The 15,234-nt window shown below is 37.2% G+C and overlaps 1 protein-coding gene across 2 annotated transcripts in view; it reads right to left on the bottom strand.

Moving 5' to 3' along the window:
- USP3 (ubiquitin specific peptidase 3) overlaps positions 1-15,234 on the bottom strand; it is a 45,040-nt gene that overhangs the window by 23,717 nt on the left and 6,089 nt on the right. The window contains exons 2-3 of one of the 2 annotated variants that reach the window (XM_082004939.1): positions 3,952-4,012; positions 1,457-1,588 (exon numbers count right to left, since the gene is read on the bottom strand). In XM_082004939.1, the coding sequence (XP_081861065.1) occupies positions 1,457-1,588; positions 3,952-4,012 (193 nt within the window). The remainder of the gene's footprint in view (positions 1-1,456; positions 1,589-3,951; positions 4,013-15,234) is intronic. The other variant, XM_082004940.1, reaches the window with a different exon arrangement.

Below are 15,234 nucleotides of genomic sequence, written 5' to 3'. Positions count from 1 at the left end.
TCAGTAATAGATCCCATAACGCTCAGTTTGGTTGTCGCCATTTTGCAATGCCCTTACCGAGTTTGGGATAAGGGCAGCAGAGTGCTCTGACTTGCTAGTATAACTCATCAAGCCTCAGCAAATTGGGCATACTATTTGTCATAGTAAATTGAGATATAATCGAGACTTCAAATACCCTGCTAAAATTCCTCCACTCATTATTACCTTCAGAGGGACTAGAAGACTGGTCATACTTCAAACAAAACAAAAAGCCACAACGCAGAACTCAGCTGTTGACAGCATTAATTGGGAAAGTGAATAATCTGAATAATTTTTTAGTTGCTCCACGCAATTTCTTCAGGTGAGACCACTTAACTGTGATTTTACCTGCAGGCGATAAAAATATTTGTTGCAGAAGTATTCCTCATAAAATTGGATACCCAACCTTCAGCAAACAGATTTTTCCCTGATGAAGTACACAAAAGATACCCGATGACTTGAACAAAATACCCATCAGTGGAGCTATATACTCAGTAACTTTACAAGACCATTAACACGGATTTCCCTGAGATTTGCACTGTTCAAATCCTGCACTGCCACACTGCACAAGTAAAGACATAGATGGGAAACGGTGAAGCTAACAGGAAACGTGGAAGCAGCTGTCAGCAGTTTTGCCTAGGAGTGAAAAGGAAGATGCTGAATGCACAGAAGCATTGTTTTCCATAGACTTCCAATCTTTGCTCTGAGGAAGATAAGGAACCCAACATTACCAGCTTACTATTAAATGTCCTTAAACAGTGCTCATAACTCACTCTAAGAAACTGATGGAATAGATCAGCCCAGGCCATTCTTCTGTTAAAAGAATCATGTCTGTGATTCTGCTACTTCATCTCGCCAGAGAGTTGATGCTGCTTCCCAAGAGGATCCATCACTTCCCCAAACTCATACATGCTGCATCAAATCTCCAAAAGCCTTTCTTTCAGAGTGAAGAAAAAAAATGAATATTGGGGAAAACAAACAAACAAAACACACGCATACACACCTCAAGGTCACATCTCTTGGGCAGGAACTATAGTGTATTACTTTACTTTCTGATATTCTGACAAATAAAGGGTATGTGAAAGGCTCACCAATTTGATTGAAGGAGTAACTACAACCAAACAGCAACTTTTGCAATTAAGCGGTTAGGTTCTCAACATAACCCAAAGCAAAGAGAAGCAACTCCAAACCACACAAAGAGCATTAATTTCAAAAAGCTTCTACTACGCCATTTGAAATGCAGGAGTTTAGCCACAACCAGTGCTACAACACACATGCAAAAGCAGAAGGTTATTTCATAACCGTTTTTAAACAGCCATGTCTGGAAATCAAGAGATGAGTGCTCAAAAATGTGTGTAATATAATGCTTCACGATATTCTGAAGTTTTCACCTTCTAGTATGCAAAAAGTTGTCAAATTACAGCGTTTAAACCCTTACCAGTATGTACTGTAACTACTGCAATCCATACACACGGTATGCTGAACTTTCTCTTGTTTTTCTGTTTTCTTATGATTGGTCATAGGAGTCTGTGCATCTTCATAATGCTTTTTTGCATGGCCATTCACATATCTAAAATAAATGAAAAACATAAAAAAGTCTTATAAGCTGTTACTTAGCCAACATTAATTGAAAACAAGAAGAAAAAAGGCATCCAATATTCATACAGGCATTAAAATAGGCAATTCACCTGTGTGAAAACATTTGTTAAAATTGCTAACTTTTTGCCCCTTCACTCTCCCACATTGTCCAAATTAATCTCTCCGTCTCCTTCATAGCAACCACAAACTGGCATCCTTGTACCAAACCCCAGGAGCTGGGCCCTTAACAGACTGATGCACCTCCACAATTGAGAAAATCAGTAGCTCCCCTTTTCCATACATGTAATGGGGTGAGTTCTCCATATTGCTTTCGCATATACTTTTCTTACACCTCTACTTTTTCCTCTACCCAGGACTCATCATGTTTGTGATTACTTCAGCAGTGTGCTGACCCCCATATGAAAGCACATCCATTTTAAGCTTTCCCATTCTGCAGCACGATTTAATATTAGAGCACTCTACATTTTATAAAAAGTTCCTGAATTTGAAAGCCTCTAGGGCTTGGGGTCACATAACTAAAAAAAAACCAAACCACATTAAAATCCTACAGCTCTTTTGTGGACACAATGAGCATTTTCATGCTCAAAATTTGAGATCTGGAAAATTATGCACCTTTAATAAAAAAAGTGTCATTACAAATGCAAGTGCCCTAAGTATCAGCTGAAAATCATTAACACTTAGAAGTGCATGGCCAGACCTCAGGTGAATTCCCTCCTCTCCCTTTTCTTGCGTGCTGAACTTGGTAATGCTAACCAATAGGAACTCTGCACATGCTCCACATGAAGGTCTTTATATTCCACATTTGTTCTTACATGCAGGTGTAAACAATTCTGCTACCACAGCTGTGCTAGTTAAGGCACTGAAGCCAGGGGGTTACCAACATTGCTGTGCTGGCAGAATCCTGTAGCAATTACATCCTAACCCGAATGAGACAGTTGTGCTTGCAGGAGTTGGTTTTCTGCCCAACAGTGCAAACGACAGGTTTATAACAACTGTGCTCCCACCAGAAATGCTCTGCTGCTATAACATGGTCAAGTTATGTTCCCAATGACTCCAACCTGGAGGATGTATTTCAAGTGAAGATCTGAAAAGCTCTACTTCTCTTCCTTTGATTTCAAACGTTATCTGAACAGAAGAATATGCTATGTGCTTTCAAAGTGCTCCCATTACAAGGTATATTACATTCTTCTCATTCAATTATTTTCCATTCTAAGGAGGTGAGCAGTTTGGAAAGTTAAAACAAACTGCATAAATAACTACTCCGTGTCTACCAACTACACACAAGAAAAGTCATTTGTGGACAGTAATAATATTTTTAAAAAATTAGTAATAAGTAAAATATTCTAAACTATTTATTTCACACCATCATGTAACACGGAGTAGCCTCCCCTCTCTTGGTTCTCACAAAGTATACATTTAAAAAAATAATTAATAGATAAAAAGTTAAAAAAGGGGGTTTGTACTGAAAACTCTGAATAAGAGACACTATTAAAATTGTGGCACTTACTGCTATCCAGATCAAAGAAAAAAAAACTGGAGTTTATTGAACCTACTTTAAAAAGACAAAGTCACTAAGTTTAATGATGCTTTTCCAGAATAAAAGCACACCAGCACAGATGCTACCCTACAGGTGAAAACACATTCACATCTCAGATACTGTCTAAACGTCAACAATAACTCCATTCTCATTAATATGTGCATCTCAAACATTTAGGTAGTGGCACATTTTCTACAACTCCCTGACATATAAATAACAGCACTGACTGCATCATTCCTCTACAAATTCCTTTGGCATACTTCCAACTAATACAGACAAAAACCAGGTGCACTCTGAAGGAATTCTGATGGTAGTTAGTCCTTACATGTTATGGCAATAACCTTCTTCCAAAACTACGCTACAGTCCATTTAAGGTATTTTCTGTCTAAGCTGGACAGTTGCTGTTTTTCTCAAAACAAGCCATGCCAACTTTGGATTTTGGGTTTCTAAGAATTCTTATTGGTTTAATCTTATTACAATAGAAACATCTTTTACAGAATGGACTTGTCAATAATCCACTGAATTAGCAGACACTTTTTGAGCTGAGCAATCACGTTCACCATGCGCTTTTCTTTTGGGAAAAGAGTGATATTGCATATAATCTTCGGACTCTCATAAGGTAGCGAAGAAGTGAGTTTCATATAAATATACAATGTTAAATGAGATCATGAAAGGTTTCTTTCACGGAATTATAAGGCATTCAGGAAAATTTTGAATGAACTGTCTCAGAGTCAAGCAACAAAGGAAGAAGAAAAAGCTCTGATTAAAAGATTTGCACACTAACACTTTGTACCCACCTTCCACAATGGACACTTGAGCACGTCAGACAGACCCAGGGACTTTTATTTGACCGGCACACTATAAAAGATTAAAAAAAAAAAAAAAAAAAAAGACGTGTCAAATGAATTGGTTCTGATATTACAGTTGTATAACACATCCTGAGCAATAGCTCTGCTGACTCCGTCATAGCAGCACTGCTACATAAAATAAGCAGTCATGTTCATTAACCTCTATCAGGGGTTAAACTAACAGACTGAAGAGCTATTGACACTAACGCACATTAGCCTTCTTCTGGCTTGGGTTTTAGTATACATTTACCTGCTACCTTCCATTAAAAAAATATTTTTTTTTCTGTGCATTACATCCACATGAGGTCTACTTGATTTTGAAACAATACAGAAACATCAGAAGCACAAGTAGCAAAAACACTGGTAAAGTTTAAAAACCTTTCTTTCGGTTTTCAGTAAGGCAGTCCACCAAACACAGGAAAAAAAGCCACAGCACTGCCCTTCTGTTTCATGAAACTTGCTATAAAAGAAGCAATTTTAAAGAAGATATTGCAGGAAAGCCTGGCAATCTGATAAGCAGCACACAGAACAAATTACTGTGTGATGCATGATAATACAGACCATTTACACAATACGTATTCCTATGCTGCAGTGCTGGTAAAGCCTTTGTCCATAAAGATTTTACCCTTTCAGCCACGCACAAGAGGCTAAAACGTTAAAATGTAACACAGTGCTGTGCTTCACAATCCATTCAAGACATCAGATGTTATCTAAGTTTTCATCTGTCTTCTAAGTCTAGAAAACTTAAGTTAAACAAACATGGATGGTTTTAAACTAAAGGGCTTAAAGGGAAAAAACAGCAGATACTAGAAAATTATGAAACCTCACCCCCACATAGTCATAGAAATAAATGGGATATTCCAACTCCTATCCAAACCCAGTAGCAAAGTCTGCAAATTCAGATTAGAAACAAAATCTCAATAAATAACCCACGTAGGCAGAACACAGTACAACACGCAACCAGAGCACAATTTGTATTAGTCAAGAAAAAGTATATTCATCCTTATAAACGATAGCAATTTTGGAACCACAACTAAACCAATACTGAACCGCCAAAATTTTGAGAGGGATTCCAATTTGGAACATGTAATTGAAGGAGAAATGCTACACTCTACAACGGTTAGATTTGCATGAAGGAAAATTGTTAACAACTCTCCATTTACCACTGAATTTACAGACACAGCATTACACTTTCAAATACCCAACTAACAGGATGAGGGGGAAAAAAAAAAAAAAGAAGAAATGCTAGGTGCACTTCTGCAATGGCAGAATACAACAATGAAAAGATGACTTCAATTATCCCAAAAATACAAAAGGGTGTGATGCCACCTAATTTTTCTACACAGTGTAAACAACTGCTTCTTGGAGCAAAGTCAAGAGTGTCACAGAGGAAAAACAAGACATCAGAAACATGAGGGTCTGTTACACCAGGGGGAAGAAGGGACAAAGAGAAGAGGATTAAACCCTAGCGTACATATAAATTATTTACATTGTTATTTATCATGGAAGAGTTTGAGAATAGCCCTTCCCTGTCTGGAGTCACACCTTAAAAAAAGGAACTGGGGAAACTGAAGTGTTGCACAGAAGCTGCTCCAGGGCAGGACCACCTCAGCAGGCTAACTCATGACTTCTAGCAAAACTCGAAAGTAGGTTCACCAAGCTACAAACATACCAAACCCTTAAGATCAAAGACTATCAGAGAAAACCAAACAAACAAAAGTGAAAGAAATTTCTTTATCAAATTAAATGCTAATCATAAAAAAAAGCAAGGAGGGGGGTCAATTTTTAATCAGAAGTGACTAGCTTAGCTCTTTAGAAGAGCTAATACACTTTTCCACTATTCCATTTCACCTTTTTTATTTAAATCTGTTGGAAAAATAAATTAGCTAACACTGCTGCTTTAAGAGTTGTCTTCTAGATTTGAATTCATTATTACAAATAGTTGCTGTATTTCAGTTACAGGGCCAATCCAAGGAACGTTTAAAGCTAAGAATTTTACTCTGCTCACTGGAAAAAAAGCACATTCCACAGAAACGTTATTTGAAGCAACTACTTTAAAGTTCTTTAGTAAAGACTCCAGAATAATTTTCTTCAACTGCTGCAATTAGTATTTTACTTAAGAAACACATTTTCTCACACATCTCAGTTTTTATGGGTTTGGTTTTCCAAACACAAATTTTCCTATTTCTAAAGTTGATGGATTCCCACAACCATGACGGTAATCTTGCAATAGATAGAGGACAGCCAGGTAGAACCGTTTCAGCTTACATTTCAAGAAAGGTGGAAGGAGTTTGTCTAATTTGACCAAAATGTTATTGAGAAAACCAGCATTTGGCACTGGCAAACAGAAGAGAAAGGGAAGACCTTAATAGACATCATAGTTAAAAACAGGCTTAGTGGGCCACCAGTCCAAGCTGATACAATGTTATTTTCCTGAACTACGCAAACTTAAAGGTAAAAAATTAACCAGAAGGAAACAGAAGCCAAAACCATTCATGCGCTTAAACACAGATTAAGCACTGCATGAACAAACCACTACCCTCCACTTTCCCTGCCAGGAACACTAAACAGTCTTCCTATCATTAAAGTCCCAGCAGAAATCTCCCACTTTGAAATAACATTTTTGCTTTCACTCTGTTATCATCTATGGACAGAACTGGTTCTCAACCAGTAGGTCAAAGCATTACAATGCTAACCTATAATTCTTACTTCCCACTGTGTACCAGACAATCACAATTTCACATTCAGGTATTTTAAATGCCTGCACTGCTTGCTTGTCAAGTGTTAAATTATACTGAAGTAGTGCTCATTCTGCAGAGTTCATACCAGGTTTAAGCATTCAGCACAAAGCCAGCAAACAAGTCCACCAACTCTGTACAATGCCAAAAGAATTGTCCACTGAATTTTTCCATCTTTCGTATCAGGGAATAGGAAAAGATGGCTCATTTGTTTGCTTTAACTTTTAGGAAGAACTTTGCTCCAATTGCATCATATTAGAAATGTGTAGTTTATCTTCTGTACAAACATCTCCTCCCACAAAGAACTCAAATAACATGGAAATGACTCCCACTAAGATTAAACACAGAAGCCAGTATTAAATTTGTGACCTACAGCTGCTCTGTTCTGAGAGGATTAGACAATTGATTTTTTTGAAGGTTGCTGAAGATTGCATTCTGTATTTCTCTGAGGTTGGCTCAGTAGATACCTGCACTAAAGCTTGGCTCTCTAGGTATTCTTCAATTCAGATCCTGAAGCAGTTACCGTCTGTTATTTACTATTAATAAATTAAACTAGGCTGGGAGCTTCAGGCATTAGTCAGAACTCTAACAAGACAGACACCATGGAATGCACAGCAAAAGCAGTTACTGCCCTGAACTGCTTATAATCTAAATTAAAGGTAGACAGTTTGGCTTCATCTGTAAGAAAAGTGCATGTTATTCCTTTCAGATGTGGTACGGACGCTAGCACTAGGCTTAAAAGTAGACAAGAAACAAGAGAGACAGATCCACAGTAAATCCCTTCTCAATTCAAAGCACATTACACAGCCCTGGAACTTGGCCCTTAAAACAGACGTGGTTGTTCAGGAGTTTCAGGTCAGACAGTTACACTGAATCATGAAGAAAGACTCAAACCCGTATGTACGTGTACGTATGCCTTCCCTCAATAATCAGTATTCCAATTGGGATTTGGGGTTTTATTTTTTTTAGTGATATTTAAATAAGATGAGGAGGGGTGCACTACATTAGCGCTCCTACTTTGGAATAAGTTATGTTCAACCAACACCTTAACCACATTAAAAAAAATCTTAATTGTCTGTGGTTTTTACACCTTTTTTAGGGGTGTACAAGCTAAGGAGTACTGGCTTTCTCAGCTTGAACTAAAATGGCTACTACAATGGTTACCGACTGCCTCATTTTGCTGCATTTTTATAAGAGCTTAAAGTGGTTAGGCAAAGATGATACTAACATGTCAAAAGAAAAGGAAAAACAAATCTGCAATGCCACAATGCTGTCTGAAGCAGTAAGTCATTTGCCATTTTACATCAATGTATCAGCTTATTCAGCAGCTTAGAAACATGATTTTTCATCATGTAATGGGAAGGGGAAATACTATCTTTGACAGAATGATTTCTCTAACTGAAATCTAAATACTCATTTGTTATACAGCCTACGAAGCCCTCTGTAAATGAAGAGGAGTATCAATCCATCCCCAAGAGAGCAAACAATCAAACACCACTACATACGGACTCATACACAACTATGGGAACATTGAGAGACCTCCTTCCAGCTTCCATTTTCAGTAAATCATCCTGGTAATGTTCATGGAGTTATGCCAAGCAGAGTGAGTAAGATATGGCTAATCAGCTTGTTACTCTCATCACAGGGCCCCATCTTGCCCTCATGATCACTCAAACATGTACTTCTTAATCTTGACTTTTTTTTCTCCTTATTGAAAACTGTCTCCAAGTGCAGCCTTGTGAAGCATGAATGCTCCTGGCAGACACCGTATTCCTTATGGAACAGAGCTCCAAATTTCCACTCTAGGAAAGTTATAACTATGTAAAAGTACACAAACAACCTGTGAAATTAATAGTTTTGTTTAAATAGCACACTGCATAATTGAGAAACTGGCAAAAGAAAAAAAGGAGCAGGAAGAGGAGGAGACAAACAGGAAGCAGTTTCTGTAAGACAGCCAAGTTAAGAAACCTGCAAGATACAGCATCCACCAGAGATGTGGCGGTAGCACAGCCATGTGATTAATGCAAACGGGTGATTTCGCCGGTCACAGGAGCACAAGTGACATGAGGCCATAGCTACTACAGAACTGTGCTGACATCCAAGTTTTAAAATAGTCCTTTATTACATCACTAAAGAAAAGGCCACAAAACATCAGCACAATAAGAGCAATACTTTGGCCCTTCTGTTAAGAGCACGTTGAATGGAAACAAGATTAGGGTCATTGAACTATTTCCAATAGCTTTCACAGCCTTTACAAAAAGGCACGGACTCTGTTGTCAAAAGGAGCTGTACCAACACTACTATCTTCCTTATATAATTATATGGTTAAACTACATAATGACCTGCACAGAAACATCTTTGGACTAAGTAACCTGTTTTCAGTTCTGTTTATGTTGACATAATAGGTCAGTTATACCAATATAAGCTAAACTGAAAAAGGCCACTGTTACTCCACTCAACATCTGCACAAGGAACAATATGTACATAGTTGTGCCTGCACTGGTATACTGATATTGTGCTAAGTGAACTGTCCCACAAACAGAAACACTTCGTGACAAACATATGCATATGCTACATACGTATAGCATGCTGTTTGTGTAGCATGTACACACATGCTATATGTATGCATGTGCATATACACACACATATGTGCATCTCGCATCTCTAAAAAAAAAAAGGCAAGAATACTGTTAAAGTATTCTAGAGAAACAGACTTTCTTTTCCTTTCCCATACCTTTAACTTCATTTTGCCTAACAATCCCTCAGTTCCCTATTTAATTAAGATTTGGTAGCAGGACAATGTTACTCCACGTTTTGCTCCTAAAAGAACCTGACAAATACAGAAAAAAAAAAAGTCTCCATTAACAGGTGAAGAAAAAAGAAGCAACAATCAGCATACCAAAATGCGAAACCTCTGCTTTGTGAAACACGGTCCTTCTGTCTGTGACAGGTCTAAGGAATTCCAGGCCTAAGGCCACTCCATCAGGCCTAAGGAATCAGACTAAAAGCTGCCTACTCTGAAGACTTGGAAGTAAAAGTGAGAGAAACTTGCAAGCAAAAATCTTGGGAAATCATCACAAGTGGTGGAAATATAAAACTCTGCACAAACTTTTAACCAAAATTATGCAAACCCCTTTAGTAATAACATCTCAACTACAAGTTTTTCGGTCACAGGATTCAGAGCATTTCTCGGACAGACTATGTCCATTTTGCTAACTGAAAAATGGAGAATGAGAGATTATTTACCAAAAGAATTTTATCAGCATGGATCAGAACTGAGCCTACTAGCCCTTGCACTTTAGTCCTTTTTGTCATTTCACTTGCAGGCAAGGGTAAGACAACCCAAAACTCAGCACTCAAAACTTTTAAGATGACTTGCCAAGCCAGCTCCATATTAAACACCTAAAACTTCCCACATGCAATATGCAAGAGATATCAAGCATCTGAGAAAGCCACCTATGAACACCAGTATTCTAAGTAGGGAATTGATGAAGTTATTAGCCTGTGCAAAATAACAAGCGGACAAACATGTTGGATGAGGTCCTTCCTCAGGGCTCACGTGCCGAGGTTGCACAAAGGCTCTGCCCACCATTAGAATTTACAGCTCTGGAACCCCCTCTGGATGCAGGCACAATGTCTTTTCAAAGACTGAGTAAATCAGCAGAGGAGTTTTCTCCATGAAATCCCCATCATTCAAGATGTGAATGCCTCAGGTTTAATGCACACACCTCCTACCCTTGCAAGGCCTTCCTTCCAGACTACTCCTAAGTGCTGAGGGAGGACTGACAGTTCCTTCTGTTAGGGATGACACATTCCATGAATAAGGAGTTATTCAGGAGAACAGGGAGACAAAGCAAGAGAGAATGTGATTTTCACCAAGCCTAGCATTTACAGCTTTTACCTAGACTGCAGTTTCCAGCAATGAATAACTATGCATTCTATATTCAAGATCTACCAGATGAAACATTCAGTCATTAGAATTGAGACTGGAACGAAGGTTTTTCCACTTACAATGAACTCTCCAAATCACAACAGTATAGCGATATGTTCACTCTTTCCTACTAGCCCATAAACTCAGTTATAAAGCAGCATATACAACAAAATAGCTTCTCAGGGCAAAAATTAGAAGCCTTATTTGTCACAGAACATCTGGATATGTGCAGAACTGGACACTCTGACACTGAAAAAACACTTTATTAGAAGAATCAAAGCAGCCTAAAAAAATGTAGGTGTCCTCCAAGGTGGGCCAGTACTTTTACAGGCAGTATGTAAAAATTCTTAACAGGCAATATAAGTTACTTAGTACTAGGTACACATGTATTAACACAACTGATCACATGCCCAGTTTTTGACTTAGCATCCCTCTCTGTATTTAAAAAGGCAGTTGTTACAAGTATACATGCAAGTTTTACCATCTGACCCTTTTGTCCGTTTAAATTCAGGAGGAATCAAAAATACTGAAATGAGATCTGAACTAAACGTGTTGGTGAAATCATAAAATAGGGCAGGCATTAACATACACAGAAGCGCACTAAGTCCAATCAGAATGGTAACGTTATTTTACAATCTGGGAGTAGGTTCCAGGACTTAAATACTGATTGGTTTTAGGGTTTTTTGTTTGGGGTTGGGTTTTTTGGGGGGTGGCGAGTGGTGTGTTTAAACTGTATACACATCTGGTAAAAGTATCTGCTCTACATTTTAAGAACCTAAGGCTAGTCAATTCCAGATGAGTAACTATAATGAAAACCAGGTGACTAAAAAAGGAAGTCAATTTTACAGAAGTATTTTTTCAATCTGAGTAGGCTAAAGCCCATTGTAGACAGAGAACGCAGGAAAAAGGAACATTATGGCCTTTGAAAACTAGATATATGTGCTACACCTTACTTACAAGCCAGCTGTTCTACTGGTTCGGTTTTAAAGAGTATTCCCATTTGTTTTCAAACTTCATTTCACATAAAGCTCTTCTTCCTATCCTACCCTCAGCCCCATTACAAGAAGTTCATAAATGGACTGAACTTTTCTAAACTGTTTGATATTAGAAAAATAAATATTCTATTTAGCAATATTTTACATACATTTCATTTGTTAAGACACTTTTATCACCTACTTTAGAAAAAACACATTCTAGTCAAAATGAAACCAGACAGGAGGGCAAATTATTTTTAATTATGTTATTTTAAATGTTTTGTTTTAAAATTGGCTAACACCCACATATTAGAGGAAAAGAGAAGAAAAGACGAAATTTAAATTACACTTAAATCAAAGCAAGAGATTTTACAAGGAAGCAAGTTTCCTGGTAAGCATTACTAACAATACAAGAATGTTAACCATTCTTTCAGTGTTTCATACCCTCATAACAGAGATGCACAATGAATAGAAGTCTCAACAGTATCAAGTCTTAGCCTGACACAAATCCCATTCAAATCTAAGAGAATTCAAATAGACTCTGAAGAACATTTAAATAAAGAAAGAAAAGAAACAAACTTCCCTAACCTTACAGCTATGGAAAAAAACCCCAGTTATTTCTTCTGCTATTATCGTTCAGCCAGAAGCAGAAAGATTAAGTTTTCAGTGAGAAAACAAGTCAGTCATTTTGTGATAGTGAGTGAACTTATGAAATCAACTAATATTTGTGCTCATGCATAACAGTACATACGGTTTCCTCCTCTTTGTCACTAAATAAAAGTATTGCTTAGTCTTGTATGAGAAATTGCACAGATGGTTACAGTGAACCACTCTATTACGGTGGAAAACCATATATAACTCTGACATACTAGACAACAACTGAGTAAGACTATAAAACACGGGTAGGTGAACAAGTTTTCGTAGAATAAATAGGTCACTGAAGTCGCCAACACATTCCTAATACTGAAGAAGGTTTGTCAGAGAACAATGTGATTAGCCTCATCTGCATGTAATTCACCTCCCCGGTAATGCTCAACCACATTGGCTTACAGTTTGGTATTTTGATTATGCAATCAGAATTCCGCACTGAAAAGCTTGGAAGTTAAAAAATGCATGCTTTTTTATTTGCCTGTATTTTTGATCCAGTAGTGGAAAAGCAGACAGGTAGGTAAGGAGAACTTCCTTCAAACAGTGTAAACAGACATGTCAGTTCCTGAGGAAGTGGTTAAATGAACTGGGGGGCAAGGAGGGAGGAGTGCAAAACCGAAGTCAGATCATCTATAGCAAGCAACATACAAAGACACATAGAGCATGCTGTGCTGCTGCTTTTGTTATGGTAAAGAAGTAAGGTCACTTAGCACTACCAATCACACACATAGATGCTTAGCACTCAGGCTACAGTAGTGCAGTATTTTTTTGTAATTTAGTCTTTCTACATGTCAAGTCAAACTTTAGGTCAAGAAATGACAGCAGTTGATCTTCCTGTACATACCACATAAATGACATCCTACCTGAAAGCCAGAGAGAAAACATGTATTTAAAAAAAAAAAAAAAAAAAAGAAAGAAAAAAGGTTCCTCATTATAGTAGTAGCACTCCAAGGGGAAAAAAAAAAAGTTATTCCATCCTTATGTTAGAGCAAGACACATAAAAATTAATTTTCAGACAGCAGCCAGAAAAAACACAGCAAAGCCAACAGTGTAACATAAGTTTTAAACCCTTAAGGAAAGGGATCTTCTTGAGTCAGTTAGCAATCAATTGCAGGTCAAAACATTCAAGCCAGAAATAGGAAGGAAAAGAGGGGAAAAAGCAAGAAGAATTCTTGCTTTCTTTATATAACCTATTAATTAATCTACTTATTTGTAGTCCCCACTATTTCATTCCCACTTTCCCAATACTAGCAAAAGACACATTACTAACCACCCCTGTGAATAAAAAAGAAAGAAATCAAACGCTCAGTGGACAAAAACGTTACCAAATGAAAAACTTATGAACGAAAGGTTAAAAAAAAATTTTTTTTAAAGGGTCATGGCTCTCTTGAGAAAATGCACCTGTATTTTGACATGGACAAGCAGATGCTCACCTTCACACAGAATCCTAAATTATGTACCTATGAATTACCTTGAAAAATCAGCATCTGCCTGTTTGGTACTGATAAGGACCTCCAGTCCCCACGCCCAAGCCTGATAGTACCACGTGGCTTTGAAGTTAAAAGGCTGTCTGCTTGCAGTATTGGGGGGCCAGGATAACATCCAGAAGAATCACCTTATTTTGCCAAGTTGTCTGTGAGTATTGTGATTAGATTCAAATGGGTAATAAAATATGTCAAAGAAATTTCATAATTCCGTTCACAAGATCCAAAATTATTCAAGGTATTCCGGGGGTGGGGGGAATCCCCAACCACTAGAGGATTGCTTTGACATACCAGTTAAGATTGATGAACAGTAAATGTATTCATTGTGTCATGTACAGTTTAAAACACTTTCTTATAATAAAGGAAATTAATCATTAAGGGCACAAAATCTTACACTGCTCCCATAACAAGGACACCATAAAGCAATGAATATTTGTCAAGATATAATTCTAATTTACTCTACGATAAAAACTGTTTCCTCCAATAATCTCAAAATAAAAATCAGAAAAGACTTAACTAGTTTTTAGATCTAAATTTCTGATTAAGTTGCACTTCCTAACCCCCACGGATTATTTTAATTAATGGCCTTTAACCACTTTTTACCTAGGTATTGAATGTTTGTTAAAACAGAAAGCAAAGCTATTTACTAAATGGGGTGGCACTGATCAAATGAGAAATGGCTCAAAGCTTAATTTTATTCCAAAAATTGGGTCTGAAACTTTCACTCTACAAAACTCAGGCACAGATGAGACAAAAAAATTAACTAGTCTAACTCGGTCGGCTTTAGCACCTTGCAACAAACAGAAAAAACAAAGAACAATGCATTGATCTTGTTTAACACCTGCACATCTTGAAGGGCTTGGGAAAGGCAGGTGAAAATTATTATCCTGCTTACATTTAAACCAGCTGTAATGAGATTTGCATTACTCTGTGGATAAATCAAGAGTCTGCCATAGACACATGAGTCTCTCTACAGCACACTTGTATGTGCCTTATATATCTCACTTCCACAATGCTTCAGACTATCCTGTCTCCTTACCATATGGTACTCTTTGAAGAATTGATTTTTAGTTAGACCATTAAATACTTTGCAACAGTCAGTAGCAAAATTTGTCCTGCAAAGTTTATCTTCAAAATCATTGTGAAGATTACATCTAGCTTCTAAACAAAGGCAACGTATTAAATGTTTGACTACTTCTTTCCTCTGAAGCAGTTTCTTTCCTCAGCTAACGTTCAAGTGAAAGTTGAATGTAAAAGTTCATGTTTTGTGACGGATTGTATTTTTGTTGAGTAGAGAGAATAACCAAATTTTTGAAAAGAAATCTAGAAAATATTAATCAACATCAATTTAAGTTTATTGACTTTTTAAAAAGATACCAAGTATTTGAAAACAAAGATCTCTTTTTTTGTAATTAAAAGGAAAAATAGGTCTATCTTATAAGACTGAAATTGAGACC

Source organism: Phaethon aethereus (assembly GCF_964289735.1).
Source record: "Phaethon aethereus genome assembly, chromosome: 12".
In the NCBI taxonomy this organism is placed as follows: Eukaryota; Metazoa; Chordata; class Aves; order Phaethontiformes; family Phaethontidae; genus Phaethon; species Phaethon aethereus.
Note: the sequence above shows the minus strand (reverse complement) of the source record. Positions and strands in the feature narration are given on the sequence as shown.